This window comes from Mytilus edulis, chromosome 10, assembly GCF_963676685.1.
Source record: "Mytilus edulis chromosome 10, xbMytEdul2.2, whole genome shotgun sequence".
NCBI lineage: Eukaryota > Metazoa > Mollusca > Bivalvia > Mytilida > Mytilidae > Mytilus > Mytilus edulis.
In genome coordinates this window covers 45,944,337-45,966,791 of record NC_092353.1, presented here as the reverse complement: position 1 = coordinate 45,966,791, position 22,455 = coordinate 45,944,337, and the positions used below count along the sequence as shown (strand labels likewise).

At 30.9% G+C, this 22,455-nt stretch overlaps 2 protein-coding genes across 35 annotated transcripts in view; one reads left to right on the top strand and one right to left on the bottom strand.

Moving 5' to 3' along the window:
• Positions 1-22,455, top strand: part of LOC139491293 (diacylglycerol kinase zeta-like) — a 203,098-nt gene that overhangs the window by 54,549 nt on the left and 126,094 nt on the right. For 8 of the 33 annotated variants that reach the window (XM_071278901.1, XM_071278885.1, XM_071278900.1 and 5 more), the window contains exon 1: positions 9,996-10,075. The exons of 15 other annotated variants lie outside the window; for them this stretch is intronic. Coding sequence is in view for 8 of the 18 variants with exons in the window: in XM_071278875.1 (XP_071134976.1) it covers positions 18,216-18,313 (98 nt within the window). In the remaining 10 variants the exon portion in view is untranslated. Of the gene's footprint in view, positions 1-9,989; positions 10,076-12,345; positions 12,463-17,756; positions 18,314-20,762; positions 21,005-22,455 lie in introns of those variants that run through there. 10 more of the 33 variants (XM_071278891.1, XM_071278871.1, XM_071278869.1 and 7 more) reach the window with 7 other exon arrangements.
• The window catches only part of LOC139491297 (glutamate [NMDA] receptor subunit 1-like), a 137,157-nt gene that overhangs the window by 109,514 nt on the left and 5,188 nt on the right, over positions 1-22,455 (bottom strand). The gene's annotated exons all lie outside the window — the stretch shown is intronic.

The window sequence follows — 22,455 nt, the reverse complement described above, 5'->3', positions numbered from 1 at the left end:
GTCCCTATAACTTTGTGTTAATTGCCTAAAGTTATTACTGCAGACTTTTTTTTTTTTTTTATTATTGTCATTGGGTTTCTGTCTGAATATATAAATCCCTACATATCTCCTTTTATTCATATGAAATAATGTCTAAAACACAATTGACAAAAGTTTTTTTCATAAATAAAATTTGAAATATTATGGATTCATTTTTATGCGACCTCAAAAAATTTTGCATTCATATATTGGTATCAAGTCGTTGTCGTCAGCATTGTCCGAAGGCGGATGGTTTTTTAGATAATTCCTTTAGTAATAGTATAAGTAAATAGAAATCAATAAAATTTTAACACAATGTTTATATAACCACAAAAGGAAGCTTGGGATTGATTTTGGGGGTTATGGTCCCTAAGGTTTAGGAATTAGGGGCCTAAAACAAGCATTTATCTTGTGTCAGTACAAAAAGTTGTGTATAAGTATTTCAATTGTTCTGAAATTGTACCACAATGTTTAATACCATAAGTAGAAGGTCGGGATATATTTTGTGGGTTATATGAGACAAACAGTCTATGAATAAAGGGACAAAAAGGGACCAAAAACAAGCATTTTTGTAGTTTCAAGACAATAAATTGGAGTTATCTTTCTTTGTCCAGAATGGTTGTTGAATCACCTAAAACCAATGCTTTGTTAAATCTTCTTTGAAAATTGGAGTTATCTTTCTTTGTCCAGAATAGTTAAGTTGAATCAACTTAAATCAATCCTATATACAATATACAATGCAATATTCACTTTACTACCAACTGATAAATTAAAGCATTCTTAACCATTCAGTGATTACAAGCACTTTGATTACCATTCTAGGGTTTACAAACGGAAAAATTGAAGATATTGGGGCAATTTTTCTCATTTCAGATTTCAGAAAATAAAAAGAAAATTTCTTCAAATATTTTTTTGGAGAGGATTAATATTCAACAGCATATCTGTGAATTGCTCAAAAGCAAAAAAAAAATTAAGTTTATTAGACTACATTCATTCTGTGTCAGAAACATATGCTGTGTTAATTATTTAATCACAATCAGAGCTGTATCCAGCTTGAATGTCGTGTCATGATACTAACCCCAATGGTTCAGGGTTTGACCTCTGTGGTCGTATAAAGCTGTGCCCTGTAGAGCATCTGGTTTTTCTTGGGTACCAAATTTTGTAGATTAGAGAAAACTTGCATTTCTGTGGATATTACAATGTAGATTTTGTGATTCTGCCTTAGTCTGTCTGCATACATGTTTATTGAAAATTTGTACTCTGTAATTGTAATTCATGGTTCCTAATTCACCATGAAATCCATGAAAATTGGTTGATAGGGTTACACAGGTGGAGATATTGTATGACTGGAATTTATATATAGATTTCATTTATCAGAGCTTAGTTTGCCAAGTTACCATATTTGATATAGGATTGAGTTAGAATCAATACAGATATAAATCAAATCATTACTTTGTAAAATGAGCCCACTGTATCTCAATAACCAAAAACATTATAGCAGTGTCAGTTAAAGGGAATTTCTGAATTCACTCTGGTCTGGCGCGAGGCTTGCACAGTGTGTCAAAGCACCAATCAAAAATGTTAAAAAACAAAATAAAGTATAAACTTGAAAAGCATTTTAAAAGTATAATTTACCCAAAAATCCAAAAGGTTTTGCAAAATTGATTTTTATTTTTGAAAATAAAGTAATTTGAAAAAGATCAATCAGAGTGAATGAATAGATATAGGAAGATGTACGTGGTATGAGTGCCAATGACACAACTCTCCATCCAAATAACAATTTATAAAAGTAAACCATTATAGGTCAATGTACGGCCTTCAACACGGAACCTTGGTTCACACTGAACAACGAGCTTATTTATAAAGGACTCCAAAACTACTAGACATGTAATACCATTCAAACAGGAAAACCAAGCATATTTGTGATAATTGTGCTGTATATTTCTGTTAATGTCTGGACGTGTAAGTTATATGACAGCTCTAATATATATCTGGAAAGAGGCAAATGAAACGGAACTTTAGTACAATAATTATTTTAACATTACGAACAAAATTATTCTCCTTATAAGAAAACTTAAGAACATTTTGTAAAATGATTGTTTAAAAATATATTTTTTATGTTTTTTATGTTTTTTCCTTTGTTATACCCACCATTGTTTTGTATTGTTTGAATATATGTAAATATTGTATTCCTTTTGTTGCACATATGTATTGTGTCTGAGTGATCAAATCAAGTTGAAAGTTGAAAGTTGAAAGTTCTATATTTGGTACTTTAAGTAAGATCTTTATGTGTATTTTCAATATCAAAAAATTGCTCACAGCCGGAATTTTTCTTAAAAATCTTGAAATTTTATTTTGACCCTGTTGTTGAGTTTAGTTTAAAGGGAACCCATTTATGATAGGTCAATAGTATTTGGTGTGCAGTTTTATTAGCATTTTAAGCATTTGTCATTTCCATGGAGGACCAGGATATTTGGCCCTGCAACTTTATTTATGGTTTATTGTCTTTGAAGGTTCACATGTTATAGAATCTTTATTATTCTATTACTATTACAAAAGTCTGAAGGTTCACATGTTATAGAATCTTTATTATTCTATTACTATTATAAAAGTCTGAAGGTTCACATGTTTTGGAATCAATATCTTTATTATTCTGTTACTATTACAAAAGGCGAGACATATCTCTGTGTCAACAATTTCATTGAATGTTAAAGATGTTGTGGTAAAGTGACTTTATGTGTACATCTTTAAATGCATGTAAAGATGACATGACTTTAACACTCACACATTCTGTTTTTATTAGTTATAAGTTAGCTGCAGGTAAAAGGATCGAAAGTAATAGGAAATTCCAGACAGGGCTTCATTTTCAATTTCATGTTAGATGAATTATTAAAACTGCCTTGGATATTGCGTCATATTGGACAATAGATTCACATTATACATGACTTCAACACAATAACATGCATGCAAATGTTATTTGTTTTTGAACCATTCATTTTTTTTCTTGATAATAAAATGGAATTTGATTGTTTCTTCTTATATCATGAACACCATTAATATCTGTTCATAGACTACTTTCACATTCTTTTTTCCCTATCCATTCTATTTGCAGCATTTATGCTTAATTTTATGTCTGTAGCAGATCCAGGAGGGGGGTTTCCAATCGTTGGGAATCCCTCCTTTTTTGAATGGGGACATATGGTTGGAACCCACCCTTTTTTTAATGAATTTTGAACCCCCTTTTATCAATGAATATATATATACTGTCAGTGATATTCCATTGTTTAATGGCATCATTTATGGTATGCCAATTTACCTCAAGTTAAATGGTGTACCATAACCAATTCATGAACAGAAACTCAAAATATTAGTCTATATATTATGACATCATGCATTTATCGAATGCAGCATAATGTGCATTGGTTGATTTCTAAACTTGTCTGAGTACTTGAAAGTTTTATGACTGTACTCCTGTTTTTGATAGGAGGCTGCTTATTATAATTCATCAGATTTATCCTAACTGTTATTAGAAAATTTCTCACATTCAATAATCAATAGCGAAATTATTTTCAACTCTACAAAAGTTGAAAATATGTCCCCATTCAAATGCATTGATTGTAGAAAAAAGGGGGGATTCCGAAAGATTGTCCCTTACAATAGGAAGAACAAAATTTTTTTATGAATTAGTTTTTACCAACCTGAATATTAGAAAGAATAAATTTTTAAACTATATTGATTTGGTTTCCATAGAAATTCACAAGAAATTATTTGATATTCCACTTAAGTTATTACTAAACATCATTTATCTCAGGAATATAACACCTCACCTGTATTTTCAATTCTATCAATTAATAACTTTTACACAAACAAGTTTACTTATCTCTCACATGAAAATGTAATTAATAACATTTTTAACAAAAAGTCAGCTCTAAAGAAGAATTAAAATATACACAAGGGAAGTGGAAGGCATGTTTTTGTAACTATAATTACGTTTTATTACATGCAAGTTATCAGCATTTTTATTTAGTTCTGGAAGTATGCAGTGGTTGGGATTGTTTTGTCAGATGTGAGTACAAAATATGTTTTTGTTTGGTTTGAGTCGAACGTTAAGTTAAATACAAAGTTAAGTTATAAGATACACAATTCAAATGTAAATAAAGTTTGAACTTTGGAAGTCCCTCTTTCATTTTGATGAAAAAAAGATGAATTTGAACAAAATTAAGATGTTAAACTTAGCTGTTTTTATGATGCAATCATAAAAGTACAATCTTTATTTATCTATAAAATCACAGGCACTTGTTTCTGTTAATGGGGGTTTTACTATCCACACTCGTATGAAGTGATTTTTGTACGAGTGTCACTGTGGATAGTAAACCCCCCATTGACAGAAACAAGTGCCTGTTTGTAAAAATCATAAATATAATTTATAAATCAAATATAGCGATTTTAAACTCTTTAACTATTTGTATTTGTGTTATGTTATAGCAGTGATATCATGGGGGGAGGGGGATTTCCGGCTACGGGCCTATCTTTAATGGAAGAATAGATAATAAGAATTGGGACTATTATTCAGAAATTATGGTTCATGAGGGTACTATTTTCATCCTCTTTAACTCGTGCCATCATGAATCACTTCACTCTGTATCTAAGGGACAGCCTGGTTGTTTATTTTTTGTAAAAAGAGAAGGTAAAAAAGGGAAACCTATTGATTCAAGGAGCAGTGGCAACAATGAAATGAAAACCTTCTTTCCTTGACGGGTAGACTTTATATACATAAATTAAGTGGTACAAGAAAAGCAAAATGAGTATGTTAATTTTGATGTATGCCTTTTTGTGATTCTTCGTTACATTTGTTGTTTTTATAGTGATATTAAGATGATAACACAATAATGACTGCTGTACCCCTATTTTTGACATTTTTACTCTTTGAGTATGTTTGTTTTGTTCATACATCGTTGACAATGTAATGGAATTTGATGCGACTGTCATACAAGTGAGAGGTTTAGCTAGCTATAAAACCAGGTTCAATCCACCATTTTCTACATTAGAAAATGCCTGTACCAAGTCAGGAATATGACAGTTGTTATCCATTCGTTTGATGTGTTTGGACTTTTGATTTTGCCTTTTGATTTTGGATTTTCCTTTTGAATTTTCCTCGGAGTTCGGTATTTTTGTGTTTTTACTTTTTAGTTTGTGACTAGGTAATTTTAATGGGTCAACCACTTATTGTAGTTCCATAGTATTATGCAGTGGCGGATCCAGGGGGGGGTTCCGGGGGTGCGCACCTCCCCTTTATTTTTGCTGATCAATGCATTTGTATCGGGAGATATGTTTTGCACCCCCCCTGCACCCCCCCTTTGCCCTGGGTTAGCACCCCCCCTTTCGAAAATTCCTGCATCCGCCCCTGGTATGTGTGCAGTTGTATATAAGAATTGGCACATATCATTTTCCACAGAGATTATTATCCCTAGTGAGCCCCCCCCTCAGTAATGATCTACTAATTTTGTGCATAGTTTACATTTTTGTCCAGCCAGAGAGTCACTTTTGACCTATAAGTACAATTGTTTTTCTTTCAATAAACATATTACATTTTGTATCTTTTTTTCATTAATAAATAATGTTTACACTTCCATTTAAAAAGTATGAGTAGGCAATTGTTATCATTATTATCTTGCTAATATTCTAAAATTATTTGCTAGCAGTCACTAAAAAATCAAACAGTTTTCTCAAAATTCTCTTTAGGAAAAATTGCTAAATTCTTAAAATAAGAGGATCACACAAAAAACCCAGAAAAATCCATATGACCATAATCTTGGTAGCTGTCAGATTGAATATCATATTTCATCATACTGTCATAATTTCTCAAGTCTAAGATCTAATTAAACTTCATTTCCTAAAGGCCATATTCATCTATCATTTTGATATAGGATAGAGAGATATAATTAAATATTGGTATAGGAATTAGGTGATCTTCCATGAACGGAGAAAGTAAGATAGCTAATTAGTACTTTGTAACGAACATACCTCAAATCAATAACTTCTCCTAATTAACAATCAGGTCTGGTAACATATATATTTAAATATATACTGTATATATTATTTGTTGGAAAATATCAGCTTTTATATTACCATTGACCAAAAAAACAGCTGAAATTTCAAAACAGTCACTCATGAGGCTCTCAGGTCTGGTCAACTGGTTGAACTGTCTGAGTTAGTAGGGTAATAAGTTGTTGAATTATGTCTTGGGTTATTTATAGTTAGGGAGATGGGGGTCTTTAAAACCATGGGTTTGAATATACAAAGAATAGCATATTTTACACTGATTTAATCATTTTTTATGAGCTAAATTAAAGAAAAAACATTGAACGTTACGAAAAACTTGAACAGTGTAAACACTAAACCTAAAGGTAGTGTAACCACCCATGTGTACTAGTAGTCAATAATTATTGCTTTGATTGTGGCAGTGGCAGATCCAGCCATTTAAAAAAGGGGGTTCCCATTCAAATGCATTGATCGTCAAAAAAAAAAGGACCGTTCCAACCCCCGGACCCCCCCCCCCCCTGGATCCGCCAATGTGTGGTGTCCTGAGGACTAATGTCAAATCATAGACTTGATCATTTGATGCTTTTATTTCTGCAAGCATTTAGGATTTACACTGATTGGATCAGAGTCTGAATCATTTGTGACGGTTTGTCTGATCAATTGGTCAACAATGACAATGTGTTCTTTAAAGGACTATAAAGTTAAGCTAGAACATTGAAAATCAGACTCAGTACACATTGGTCTAATTCAAAGCAGGGTACATGTATGTTCACATATTAACATGACAACATCATGAATATATATGAAATATCTGACAACAGGCTTTTAGCAGCCACAAATTAACCAATTCAAGATGAATGGTTCAACTTCAGGGTTTGATCCTTGGCAGGCTTATTAAGCCAAGACTTTTTTTCACAAGCATGATCTGGCATTTAGTAGTAAAAGAAAAAAATAATTCTAGCTACTGTCTAAAGTGTCACTAGGTCTGGGTTGACTGTCATGTCTTTTGCAACCTGTAACCTTGTACTTAGCAATCACATAAAAAATTATGCTCAGTTACAAAGTATGATTAATAATCTTATCGTGTAAAACATGTTTCTGTCCTGAATATGATTGAAAAGATTCTGCTAGATGTTATTCATTCATAAATCCATCTGTCTGAAATTAATCATTGTTAAATAAATCATTGTAATAGAAAATAAATATCAATTGTTGTAACAATCTCACAGATTTATCTATATCTAACCTAGCTTGGATCAGCATAATAAAATATTCTATAAATAATTCTGCAAAAGCACAAAATTTATATCGTTCATATACAAGAAGCTTATCATTGCTCTTCAGTGTTTTTTCTTAGAGTAAAAATTTCTATATATGACCTGAAGCTTGGATCAGTATGTAGAATATTCTATAAATAATTCTGCAAAAAACCCAATTTGGGAACATTTTTTTTTAAATTGTTCATTATACCTGTAGCTTGTCATTGCACTTCAGTGTTAAAAAAAAACATGTTGCCAAAATTCTTGGTCATTTACATTTTGTATTTTGATTTGAAACTTTATAATTGTAATTCTCTGATATATAGTTTATGTTAAATTAACACCGACTGATCCAGTATATCAATCCACATTAATAAAAACTGGTAAATATTGGTGATGGTATCATACAGACATCCTTTGTAAGATTGTACAGAGCTGGAACACCACTGCCCTCAATTTCAGTTGTTTAGTTCATTGATGCTACAAGGACTAATAATCAGAAAATGTTAAATATAAGCTGTAAAGATATTAAAACTGATTATGAAGAGAGACAGTGATGAAATTATATGAAAACTTGCAATGTGTTGTTTTGTGGGCAAAGGGAGATCACTCTCATTTACTTGAAGATGACTCTCAAAATGGTAAAATTTATCCAAGACATGAACATGTAACAAATAATTTTGTTATGATTTGAGAGATTGCAAAAATGAACAGATTTTCAGTATGTTTCATGAAGATTTTCATCTAGCTATTATTAACAATATACATTATATTTCTGGTATAAAGAAAAGGATTCAGCATACTAGATTGATCAATGATGGAATTAACATATAAACCAGAGAAAAATAGTTTACAATGAATAGAATTATCTTAATCAGGTTTATTCAACTAAAACCATGCATGATTTTATCAGATTTTGTGCAAGAGATCAATTCTATTACATGTAATAGTTTTAAATTTAGCTAGATGTTAATTTTATAGAAACCAAAATTTCTCTGCCAAATGTTATCACTGGCTGTTCATAGTAAAAATATTATTATATTAAATCCCTTACTATGCAGAGGAATACAGAAATTATTTGTAATTTATGTTTTATTGCATATTCTTTGCATTAAAGAAGCATTTTCTTGCATACAAATTGTAAATTTTGTGTTCTATCTAGTATTTAAACTAATTTTAACATTGAAAATTAAGGTGTTTTAAAAAATCATTCAAATATTTTTTTTAATAAAATTTAAAGGTGTGGTCACGTTTCTCCAACATTTGGTAATTAGACTAAAACAACATTAAGGATTATGGGGTCCTATTAAGGACTGGATCTTGATATCTACCTGTAATTCACCTGTTCTTGACCAAAATATTGTTAAAAAGGTATATATCTTTTAAAGATATATATATTTTAATGGTCTCCCAAAATTGTAAAAATCCATATAGTCTAACACAGTGATGTATTTTTTTATTTGATATAAAAAAAAAGATGTGCATGGTATGATAGACTATGAGACAACTCTCTACAAGAGACCAAATGAAACAGAAGTTAACAATCATACATTCAAAAGAAGATGTGGTATGATTGCCAATGAGACAATTATTCACAAGAGACCATGAAATCAGTTTGATTAGAATTTCCCTTGATTATTTATGGAATTTTTTTGTTGAATAACCTTTTTAATTTTGTAAATCAAATACGGATGAAAATAATTACGTAACCGTTTCGGGTTATACTCGACCAAAAATATATGGTTTGTTAATGTTTTGATATAAATATTTTTTAACAATATCCCTTTTTACAATATTTTAGTTAATACCTAATATAGGTGAATTACAGGTAATTATCACGATGCCAGTTCTTATGAGGACCCCCTAATCCCTGACGATGTTTTAGTCTAATTATCAAATGTTGGAGAAACGTGACTAAACCAATTTAAATTGGTTCAATTAATTATTCATCTTTGTTCTTTTCAACTACAATTCTTTCAAAGAGGTAAAAAGCTGGTCTACTCAAAATCAGAAAAATGTGTCAGAGTAGGGTTACCAATTGTATTTCCTTTGGACTCACTATTTGTGCCTACACTCATGCAGTGTGTTGGTCTAGTACACAAAAGGGTTACATCTTCATATTGCATACATTTCTAAATGAACGTGTAATATTTGTCAACATGGAGAATAAGGAATATAGTACTTAGTTGTTTTAAAGACCAAAAGGTTGTTAAGTTGTGATATTTAAGAGGGAAAATCACGAATCATCAAGCTTGGCTCTGAAACTTGAAAAAATTTTTCCCCTGTTTTTTTATTCTAAATTGACCATTTTAATTGTATTAATCGTTTTTTTGGCATATAAATAATTTCAAGTCACCTTTATTAATGATTTCAGAAGTTTCCATGGAGAGTTATACTCTTGTAAATATTCATAAAACAATTTACCTCTGGATTTAAACATGTTAAAGAAACAATTTATATAAAATTTTGAATTGAAATTAATTTGTTATTTGGTAATTGATTAATGGTTAAGATATGATTTTATTTTAAATGAATTAATGTATGTAACATAACGAAGTAGAATAGTAGACACACTTGGAAATAAAAAAGATGTAATGTCATATTCACCAATCTGGTTTATAAAATGATGAGTTGTCTCCCATTAATTATGGAAGGAAATTAGAATTACTTCCCCTTAATTGACTCCAATGTAAACAAGGAAGGATAAAAATAGGAAGTGAACATCATACCCTGTTGATTTTACCTTGATGGTCATTGTAAGTTAAATTTAAATATCAGCTGTTAATGCAGAAAAAAAGCTATTTAAATTTCATAATTTCCTAGTGACTTGGTTGGGATATTTAGGTCATTTTAATAAGTTAATTGCAAAATTAGAAAGAAAAATTAATGAACAGGTGAAATGTTGTTATTGACGGGCCATACATGTCACTGTACATCCTGTTGTTTACATTCAAATTTTAAATAGACAGGGAGTGTGTTGTGTGGAGACTTTATTGATCACACTCATGAAATTTGTCATAATTTGTGACCTAAGGTAGAATTTAAAATATTTAAACCATTTTATTTTAATACGTGCCTATGGCAATTAAATTTAAAGTTGTAATTATATTTACAGCATTTATTTATAACATTGGATACTGTAACCATGTGAAATTTTGTGAATATTAAAGGAAAATAAAATGCATAAAAAATAAAAGATTTTAACAGTACATTTACATACTAGATAAATTTCGTTCTAAGGACAAATATTGAATGATTTTGCTTTTTAAAAATAAATACATGTAGAATTCCCTCAATGGCAAAAGCTGTCTGTAGCCAGGAATTATCAAGGGGGGTGACATTGACTCGCGGAGCAATCATGCTCAACTTTAACAGTTACAATTCAAACATAAGTCAACTTTAACAGTGCTTATTTGTTTTCAAACCCTCGATCCAACCCCCCTTTGCTACGATATAGCTTTTGGTTTTACTTGTCTTCTTCTAAAATTGTTTATGGATATAAAAAAGTATAGTTGTCTATTTGACAATCAATTTCTATTTTCTGGACGTTTATGGTCTGTTGATAACAACAAACAAGACTAGCATTCAGAGAGAATTGCTGTTTTTTTTTTTTATATAAGTTACAATGTAAGTAATTCTTTAAGTGTTAGGGGGTGTTATTTGAATACTTTATCAACAAGAGTGAAACTGAAAATATCTTCAACCTCTTATATGTTAACTATAATACATAAGGAAAATATTTTTATTTAGAGCAACTAAGTGTGTGCAGCTCTTCACTTTGGTTTTATAAACTTGCAGTTAATAGCTCAGAGTTTTTGCCTCATGTTGAAGGCTTAATTATATAACTTTTACTTTGAAATGAAGCACAGCAATACATACATTGTTCTCTGCTCCTTTCCTATTGTGTTTGTTTATCTTTCTGTGCAATGTGCATGTTTTACCTTAAGTAGTTATATTTTGGGGCCCTTTATAACTTACTTTTCGGTGTGAGCCAAGGCTCAGTATTTAAGACCTTACTTTCACCTATAATGTTTTTTTTTTTTTACAAATTGTGACTTGGATGGAGAGTTGTCTCATTGGCATTCATACCACATCTTCTTATATCTAATTAGTAACAATATACCAAAGACAAAATCTGTATCCATTACAAAAGCAGAAAAATACAGATTTATTGATATTTTCATGTGTCCAAGAAACATAATAAAAAATCAATCAGGGGCAGCCAGTCTCAAATTTGATTTGTAGCTTCTTTTATACATATGCATGTAGCTTCTTCTAATTTGTCTTGATGAAGAGCGTGACATCTCTATCAACTGCCAAAAAGTCTTTAAGGCCACTACTAATTTTGCTAAGTCTAGTATGCTTAATTTGATTAAACATTACAATTAATGATAGACAGAATTCTCCAGTAGTATTTTGAATTGATAAACAAATATATATATATACCAGTCAGACAACAGCAACCTGAAGTAAATATAGCCAAAAGACATATATATACATGTATCAATCAACATAACAATGCACAGTGTTGTCTCTAGATTTTATTTCTTGTTTTCCAAATGAAAAATAAAATATTTTGGGAAACAAACAACATACATGTACACTCAATGCTTAACTGTGATTGTAAGGTCCAATTGAATTGAATTAAATTAAGTAAAAGTACATACAAAACAGGTTTACTGTTGGATTATATATAAGTTGTCTCATTAGAAATCATACCAAATATTTGTATTTTATATGAAATGATAAAAGAAGTTGTATACTAAATCAAGCAATGAAAAATACATTTAAAAATGAAAAAAATAAGCTACATACATGTATTCCTTCCTCTTCCATCTTTGAAATAAACAGAAAATAAAAATGAGATAGCCTGAAGGCTGATAATTGTCAGGTGAAATAAAAGGGTAATCAGGGTTTTTTTTCTAGAGCATATATTTGTTTAACTAAAACACATATAGATCATAAAACAAAGGGGATCACAACTCATTGAACTTAAGCATTATTTGGGGTATGACCTTCAGGATTATTTGGGATATGAAATGTCCTCAATACAACTCACTTAAACTTAATATATAATAAAAAGTTTAAGTTTGTGGATGATGCCATGGTCTGTAGCTATCTGTTACAGATTTAGATTGACAAGGTTTGGAATCTAAAAGTACTTTTCTCTGGCTATTCAAGTTTTCTAAAATCCTTGTAAATGAAAAAATGAGTTGCTTTCAACTTTCCTTTCTTTAAATAAACTGTTGTAGTGTGTAATTGGATTGAAATTATTATAAGAGGGGGTCAGAGGGATCCCGAAATCCCAGACTTAAAAAATAAATTTTTTGAGGTCCCGAATTTAAAGAATTAAAATTCTGACATCCAGAAACAGAAATTCGAAAAAAGAATTCCTGCATCCCGAAAGGATCAATCCCAAAATCCTGAGCTTAAAAACACCTGCCCCCACACCCCCTTATAAGACTGTGGTCAATCTAATGTTATGTTTTTTTCTTTTCTTTTCTTTGTCTGTTGGATATATATATAGTGTTGTGATTATTTTCTAACTATTTGTCCTCAAAATAAAAAGGGTAATGACCTTTTGATCCATTGTAAATTTTACAGTCGACATGATGGGTGTGACCACTACATCATCATGTATATACAATAAACTTATTGAATCAAATTATTTTGATTATAACGAAAGATAGTTCTTTCTAAAAGAATAATCCTAACTTAAAAAAAGCCTGTACTAATGATAGATCATTATAAAATGATTTTAAAGTAGAAAACCACAAATAAAATAATCTCTGGAAATAGAATGCATAAAGTCATGCTTAGCTTTTGTTTCGTGATTTTAATAGAACTCTAAGGAGGAGAATCTGATGTATAGGATTGTTCAAAAATTCAATTAGTGTTACTCTTATTGTTTACTTTGATAATTATGATTATAATTCTGGTATCACGTTTCCTGGATATTGTCACGATTTATTCTCTCTCTGGTAGCCTGATGTCTGTTGAATGACAGGGGAATAATGTTATAAGTACAAACTTTTTAGTACCAGCTTATTGAATATTGGAATCTAATATTAGATTGATACAATGTATCATTATTGTATTTTTTGCTGTATAAACAGGGAAGCAAACTATTTAGTAGTCAAGAGTTTTATATAAATACTGTTGAGGAGCAGGAGGAGAAGTAAGATCCTGCCATTATTAATAGGAGGGTCCCAACCTAGATAGAGGGGGAGGGGTCCAACAATATGTCCCCATTCCAATGCATTGATTGTGTAAAAAAAAAAGAGGGGTTTCCATCTTTCCAACTTCTATCCCCCCTCTAGATCCGCCACTGTGAATTCATAATGATATATTTGACCACTTTCTTTACATGACCAAATAACTTAACTCCTACTTTTGATGAAACTTTATAATGAGATTTAAAGGAGGTGTTATTGACATTTAAGGATGTTTAATGTCCAGTCAGTAACCTTTCTTTACATCAGCTGGACAAGAGCATGTTATTGTTTTATGAATATTAGCCTTGCCAGGTTTATATAATGTAAGTTCTTCAGTGACACTCTGGGCCTGACTATATATGGGATCCTTATTAATATACTCTGTCATGTTATTCTATATGGGATCTGATATCTTTGCATTTACTTATAAATTTAGCTAACTTGAGGAGAGCCTCTAAACTCCTACATGTAATTATGAAGGCTGGTGCTGTTTTACCCTGTCAGGGCGCTTGAATCAATAATCACCCATACTCGAGGCTTAAGACCCCCATGACCAGCAACCACCAGAAAATTATTAAGAAGTTAAAAGATTGTTAACATGTCCCCAGTGGAGGATCCAGAATTTTTCACAAGTGGGGGCCCACTGACTGCCTAAGAAAGGCCTGCTCCAATCATGCTTCAATGATTCCCTTTAAAATCAACCAAAATTTTCCCAGAAAAGGAGGTGGGGGCATTGTCCCATACCTTAGACAGATGAAGAATTGGTGGAAATTAAAATTATACATGTATTGGGCCTTGAAAAATAAATATTGTCAAACACTGTTCAATGTAAAGTTGAAACTGTTTTTTGCCAAGTGGATAACCAAGGTTTGAATAAAATCATTCCATCAAGATTACCAGTGTTCTACCCAAAGAATGTGTGTCACAATGTGTGTTTTGGGAATTTTTTACTTGAACACAGATTCTTTCTTAAAATTGGTTGTATAAAATCTGGTAGGAAGGGACTAATGTGTTTTAACTTTATCTTTAAAATGTTCAGTTCTATTCAAAGTTCTTTAGATTATTATCACCTACATGTATATAGATCTACAAGATAAAAAGAAAGTTTTAGTTAGGTGGGAACCTTTGTAAGAGATTATACTTAGATGATTTCCTACCCACACAACCAATTTCTATAGACGTTAACACTTGACATTCGTAAAAGTTGGAGCTGTTATTGAAATATGAGCTTTATCTCCATTTATTAAGTCAGAGAATCTTTATTATATTTTATGTCCAAATATATATTAAATGTAGATAAAAATATGTCATGACCAATGTAAATTATGATCAAATTTACTCATTATTTTGATTTCTCATCTACTAATATAAGCTTTTTATGATTTTACAATGTACAATGTGAAAATCGCATGTTCATATTAATATCAGCTGATTTTCTCCGAAGCAAGTGGTAAGTTCATAATTTATTAAACAAAATCTAAAGATTGATCAATATTTGTTCATTATTTGTCTTACAAACTTGAATGCAAAATTTTGATTATGGGAACATTGTATAAAAAAGGGGGAATTTTCACTCCTTGTTTTAAATTGCTCCTGTAATATGTAGAAAGGATAACGAGAACTAATTCCACTTCTTTGAGAAAATAGATGTACATTTTTAACAGCAAAGAACAACGCATGGTGAGGTCCATGTAACATAAAGTTCTACATACATGTACTGGGTAGTAGTTTTTTTTGTACATTCATTTCTTTAATAGATAGGTTAAAATGTCGATGATTCTGTTATCATTGTTTTTTTCAACATGAACCAAGCTGGACTTGAAAAAAAATTTACATGACTTTTTTCTGTCAGATATTTAAAAATACCAATAGAACAAATACTGCAGATTTATTTATTTGTTAAGGGTACCAAATTTTTGTGGATCGAGAGGAAGGTGAATTTTCATGGATACATGTACGTATACATCTATTTAATTTTGTGGTTTTGCCAAAGTCTGCGATTTATAAACATTATAGCCTATAGAAAATTTGCATTTTGTTTAAAATTTCTTTTCGTGATTGCCACCTCTACTACCAACAAAAACTATAAAAGTTGGTACCCCATCAATTATAATGAATTTAGTATGAACCAGATCAATTTACAAGGTGCCGTAGTGGAGGGGGCATTAAGTTTTACCCTTGGCCGTCAGTACGTCCCGAAATTGGTTTCCATTCACTAAATTCATTTTAAATAGTATAACAAAAATATAATGGCAGATCATTAAGGTTTTCATTGACTGGAACAAAATGACATTTGAAATTCTAACCTTCATTTACAAATATAGCTAATATATAGTTTACTATCAAATATACTATTTACATAAAGCCTCCAGGCTATAACATACTTGTTATGTTCTAGTAAATATTTTATTGACAATAAATTTGTAAGATTTTCTATACTGATTATAATTAATTTTAAGCACATCATCATAATAGATTTGTATGTAGAAAACGGGAAATTTTAAACTACTGATTCGTGATTTACACCATCGGGCTTCAAGCATTATAGGATGGTAGGTCAATTACCTGTCATATTTAAACTAGGACATTAGTTCATAGGGATCCCCATAGCTTTCAAATTCAAATTTTAATCTGGAATTATAAACTACTTCTCTTTATATAAAGGAAAACAATGTTTAATCATTTTAAACATCAGGTTTATTTTTAAAGAATACCCCGGGACCTAATGCCCTTGAGCCTTGTCAAAGCATTCTTATGCCAAACCCTTATCCTTTTTTCTTTCTCTAAATCTGAATAAAAAAGCCTTTTTTAATGCATTCGTATATATTTCCTGTTCCATAGACATATGTTCAATAAACTTATGATGTATGAAAAGCTTTAAGTGAGGGGAAATAACTCTACTGATATAAATGTGAAAACTTTTTTAAAATTGTGGATTGAGTTATCTCCCTTCTATCAGTATAATACAGATAACATTGGTAATATAATACTATTAATTCATAGCAATATTTATAATAATACTATATTAATCAGAGATGGTTAATTAAAACATCCTATAGGTATTATCATTCTCTGCATGTGGATAATGCATACATTTGTAGATAGTCTTCTTCAATGTAAGGCCAGGGTAAAAATATACTCAGAAATACATCTAATTTCTTGACTTATGAAAAAAAGTGTAATGTATATAATTATAAAAAAAAATCAATTTAATAAATGTTAGAATTGATTTAATGTAAGATATGACTTGCTCTGATTCAGGTTAAAAACTTTTTAAAAGGACAATGTCACTGATGTACAAGTACACTTGGGTGTACTTATGCCAAATGTGTGGGCATTTGCCTTTTACCTTTTATGAATGTATAAATTCTCCCCATTCCCCACCCCCATAGCCCTCTCTCCAAAGAAAAAAAAATAAAAACTAACAATTTACCTTTTTTGGTCGAGATGATGATGATTTTGAAGAAAAAAAACATATACTGTAAAGATAAAAGTGGCTTGATCGTTATAATAAAACTTGGACTAAATGGATGTGAATACAATTGGAGTGTCTAGCCATGTGTTTTTTTTATTTGAAAATTTTACAGTTTGTTCCTATACTTTACTAGTTATAGAATCTTTAAGTTTAGGGGGTGGGGTTAAACATGCACTTACAAACTTGTTTTGTTTTTCATTCATTGTATTGTTCATAAATAAGCCCTTTGTTTTTCTCGTTTGAATTGTTTTAATTTTGTCATTTCGGGGCTTTTTATAGCTGACTGTGCATTATGGACTTTGCTCATTGTTGAAGGCTGCACCTTGACCTACAGTTGTCAATCTGCAATATATATGTGGTACATGCACCTTGAAAGCTGGAATTTGTCCTAAAAGCTATAATGTTTTTGATCCAAATATTTGTTATTCAATTCTATAAGTCAAAAAATTGATAAAAGTTGTCTGTCCTTTTAAACTTTTAAGTTTGTTATCATTGTACAGGTGTATAAAAAGAGTGTATGAAAATACATAACACCTCTTCTTTCTTAAGTTAAGCCGTATATAAATTAACTAATCTTATAGTAAGATAGATAGTTTTATTGGGGGTGTTGTTTCTAGGTATTTATATTACTAGTTACATTGCATTGTTATTTTCTTTAAACTTCTATGAAAAGATTTAAATGGGAATGAAATATGATTTTAATACATGTGGGTGATTGAATACAACTTTCAAATTTGCATAAATTTCAAACAAGGAAGTAAAAAAGAAAGGGGTGCAAGTGTAAATGAAAATATGTGCTTTATGATAATGGATAATTAAAGACGCAAGGTGTGCAAATTTTTTAAGAATGGTTTAATACAAGGAAATTTAACAAATATTTTGTTAATAATTTGATGAATTAGCGGAAGTTTAAACTTGAGGAAGGTGTACTAGTTCAATTTTAAAAATTCATTAAGAGATTAAATTGCGTCTACATTGTAAGTGAAAAAGAAGATTAATTCAACCATATATTGAAAAGGTTTTAACTTTTGTTTGGCCTGAACAAATTTACTTACATATCAGTGGATAGATTCTGAACTGTTGGTTATCAAAATCTTCTATGTGATCAGCAAAATAACGTTGAAAAATATGGATTATTTGTGAACCCGGGTTTCTTAAGGAAATGGAGAGCCTGTTTGATTTTGGATAAATGATCTTGGATTATAAATGGATGAAACCGTGATTGATATTTACACATTGTCACAAGATCCACTCGATATTTCACCACCCAGAAGGAGCTGCTGTATGCCATTTGGTTGTTTTAGGTAACGTTTTAATTTGTCAGAAAAGGGGGGGGGGGATTGTAATTTCAATTACCTGTAAATTGTTTAGTTCATTACTGGTTTTTCCTGATAACATGTTCTTTTGGTTATAATTATAAAGCAAAGAAAAATGAAATGACGTTTTTGGAAAATTGGATGTCTATGCCAATTTTACAGCTTTATTGCACCAAATTTGCAAAGAAACATGTCCATGAGTTATTAAAATGGTTTCCTGGCACCTAATCAATGGCCTCTTTATTACTACAAGTTGATTCTTTGATATGTTAATAATGCAATTATAAGTTCCCCCAAAAAATTTTCAAATTTCAAGTAGCATTTTTCATTTGATAAACCTAGCTTTGAATGTTCTTGCTTTAAAAAATGAAAATAGCATGTTATTAAATTCATGTGTCCCAAGCACTTTTCTGGATTGAGTGTTCCTGAAACATCAGCTCATTCTGGTTCCTGAATATCTATATATATGACTGCAAAAACATTTTGGGGTTCGTATAATACTTAATAATGTTGTTTGGCGTCCTGTTCCGAAAACACATTTGGTTTCATGACAATTACTTTAGTTTAAGTTAATGCATCTCTATGAAATTTTGAAATACTTAATTTCAATACCACAAAAGGAAGGTTGGGATTGATTTTGGGGGTTATGGTACGTGTACCAGCAGTTTAGGATATAAAGGGGCCAAAAAGAAGCATTTATGTAGTTTCTGGACAATAACTTGTGTGTACGTGCATGGATCTCTATGAAATTTTACTACAAGGTTCCATATCACAAAGGGAAGGTAGGGGTTGAGTTTTGGTTGCAATTGCCACTAAACATTCATGCAACAGTCAACAGGTTTGATTCTAAAAATGATGTATAATTGGCTCATGAGATGAAAATCAAATTGAAGATTTAAAAAAATTGGCATAAGACATTTTAAATAAGATTTCATTATAAGTAAACAGTTTAACAAATTCTTATCGTGGGTGGGTACTGGGTAGTCGTTAAACTTCCATATATAATAGCATAACTGTAAGTTCATTGAATGAAACGTAAACTTTAAATGAACAATGAAAGCAAATAACACTTTAAATATTTTTGTTTACATTAGAAATTTATTTTTAAATCAGAGATAAGTTTGATAATTTCAGACATTTATTTAGTCAGATTATAAAGTTTAAAAAAATATTTTATGATATTCACGAGTAAAGAAAAAACCCAACTCTATCATCTAGATATTGCTTAGTGACCATCATAAAAAGAAATAAAAGGAGATGTGGGGAATTACGTCAATGAAACAGCAACCAAACCACACAAATAATCAAAAGACGTTCAAGTGTTCAAGTTTTGATGAATGAATTTGATGTTACATTAATGCTGATCAAAGCTTCAGGTTTCCCACATTTCACCCACACAATAATTTAGAAAAAGTCTTCCAAAGAAAATTATGAACATCTGTGAAACATGACAAATTACTTCGATTTTTTAAGTTCATCTCTTATTAAATACATGTATTTTGATTAAACATCATTTGACACTACATGTGTATACAAGGAGATGTTGGGTATACATGTATATACATTAACAAAACAGCAACCGAAAACAAGAATGGAATAGAAAAACCAAAGGATATAGGGTATTCATTCATGACACGAAATTAGTAAATGCACGACAAAAAAACATACAAAAGCAAAGGCATAGATCTTTTATTGCTGTTTTTCATCTGAAAGCCACAGTGAGACCTCAACACAGAGCCAGAAAATTGTCACCTCATTGCAAATTTAAATCGGCCCCTAATAAGCCCTGGCTTAAGCAGAATTCTGTGCAAAAATTATTTTGGGATATCAAGATCTCATCTAGAAATTATAAAATCAAAATCATTGTAAGAATCGCAGTCTCTGTTGCAATTGCTCTACCGTTGTCATATTTTAAATGTTATACCAGCTTGGGTCAGGACTGTTTATTGGGACTGTATTTCCACGCAGTTGTTTTAACATCTCAACTGTCACCACCTTTGGGAATTTAGAGTTGTGCCAGTTCACATCGTAAATAACTATTTTTATTTTGGCATATCTTTGTAGTCTTTGCGCCGTGTTTGGAAATTTTAAAATTGTTCCAGCGTTCGCTCAAATTGTATAAATTTCAAGATTTTGATAGAGTCTTAATTTGAATTGACATGATTCATTTGTCATCGTGCAATTACCGAGGAAGGATATCTGTTATCCGAAATATCTAACATATTGTTCGTTTTATTGTGTTTTTGGTGATGTTGTACCCTTTTAGACTTGTTATATATATATATCCTTTTGAAATTTTGAAAAATAAAAATTGCTTTTTTTCTAAAAAAAATCTTATAATTAATGTCTGCACAAACCTGAGTATAGACATCTTGAGGTTCAGACTAATGTTTTGTATAAATTGAAGCTAGTTTCTAACCTTGACATAAGTACATGTAGGTGTTATTTAACATGTACTTAAATTTTAAATGGTAAATTAAGAAATTGGAATTCATTCATATGAAATTATCATGTTATTAAAACTTTATCACGATGCTAAATCAGGATGCATAAATGAGTACAGTTTATACTTCAAATTCTTAAGTACTTTGTGTCGAATTTTTAAAAACTTATTCAGAATATATGATTACTATAAGGCAAAATATAACTTGGATTTATATATATGGTTTTAGACATAATGTAAGTAATTTGAAAATATGATTGATTTGAAGGGATTTTTTTTTTTATCTGAATATATTTTGTCAATTTCAGTTATTTATATCAAAATGTGCATAATATTCATAGGCCAACAGAAAAATGTTGCATATTAATTATGATGTTCCTTAATCTTTTAAGGTGTGTCCAAAAAAAAAGTGTATAAAATCTACCAAATAAATAGTTAATTTATAAAGAATATTGTTTAGTCTTTCTTTTCAACCTTGTGTTTACTCTTCTGAAGACAATGGTGCCACTTCAGTGAAAAAATAAAATCTCTATTTGAAAGGTTACGTAAAGCCTCCTGACAGGGATATCTTATCTCCCTTTAGAAGATCTCTCATTTTAGAGAAACTATCTCCTCCTAATAGGCTGAGTTTATTTGAGGTTCTTAGCACATAGACCTTTTCTTAAACTTCTGATTTTAAACTTCAGAGAAAAAAGTCGTCATGCATGATTAACCATGGTCACATAGATTGAAAACCATAGTTGACCATGGTGTAAAGCATATCCAACCATGGTTACAAAGGTGGAAAAAACAAAGTTGACCATAGTGTAAAGCATATCCAACAATGTCACAAAGCTAGAAAACCATAGTTGACCATAGTGTAAAGGATATCCAACCATGGTCACAAAGCTGGAAAACCATAGTTGACCATAGTGTAAAGCATATCCAACCATGGTCACAAAGCTGGAAAACCATAGTTGACCATAGTGTAAAGCATATCCAACCATGGTCACAAAGCTGGAAAACCATAGTTGACCATAGTGTAAAGCATATCCAACCATGGTCACAAAGCTGGAAAAAACAAAGTTGACCACATACCCGTAGCCAGGGGGAACCCCCCCTCGTACGAACCCCCCTTGAAATCAAATAAGCACTGTTAAAGTAAACGTTTTGTTCAAATTGTGACTGTTAAAGTCGAGTTCATGAGTCCAACGAACCCCCCTTTGGAAATTTCTGGCTACGGGCCTGGACCATAGTGTAAAGCATATCCAACCACGATCACAAAGCTGGAAAAGCATAGTTGACCATAGTGTAAAGCATATCATTGACACTCATGCAACATCTTCTTATATCTCTTTACTTATATGTGTAATATTTGTTATACAAATCTTATGGAGTGGTCATGGGGATAGTGTTTGGCTAACTGTCTAGTCTTCATTTGTGTATTTCTTTTGTATAATATGCAGCTTATATGTAGTTAAGGAATGATATGATATTTAGGGGCAGATCCGGCCATTTTTTAAAGGAGGTTTCCCAACCCAGAAGAACGATGGTTTTCCAACTATATGTCCCCATTCAATTGCATTGATCGTCCATAAAAATGGGGGTCCTTACCCCAAGAACTCTCCCCCTGTATCCGCCACAGATATTTTGTCTTGAACCTAACAATGTTAAGTTACATGTATACTGTGAAAGCCATTTTCAGATT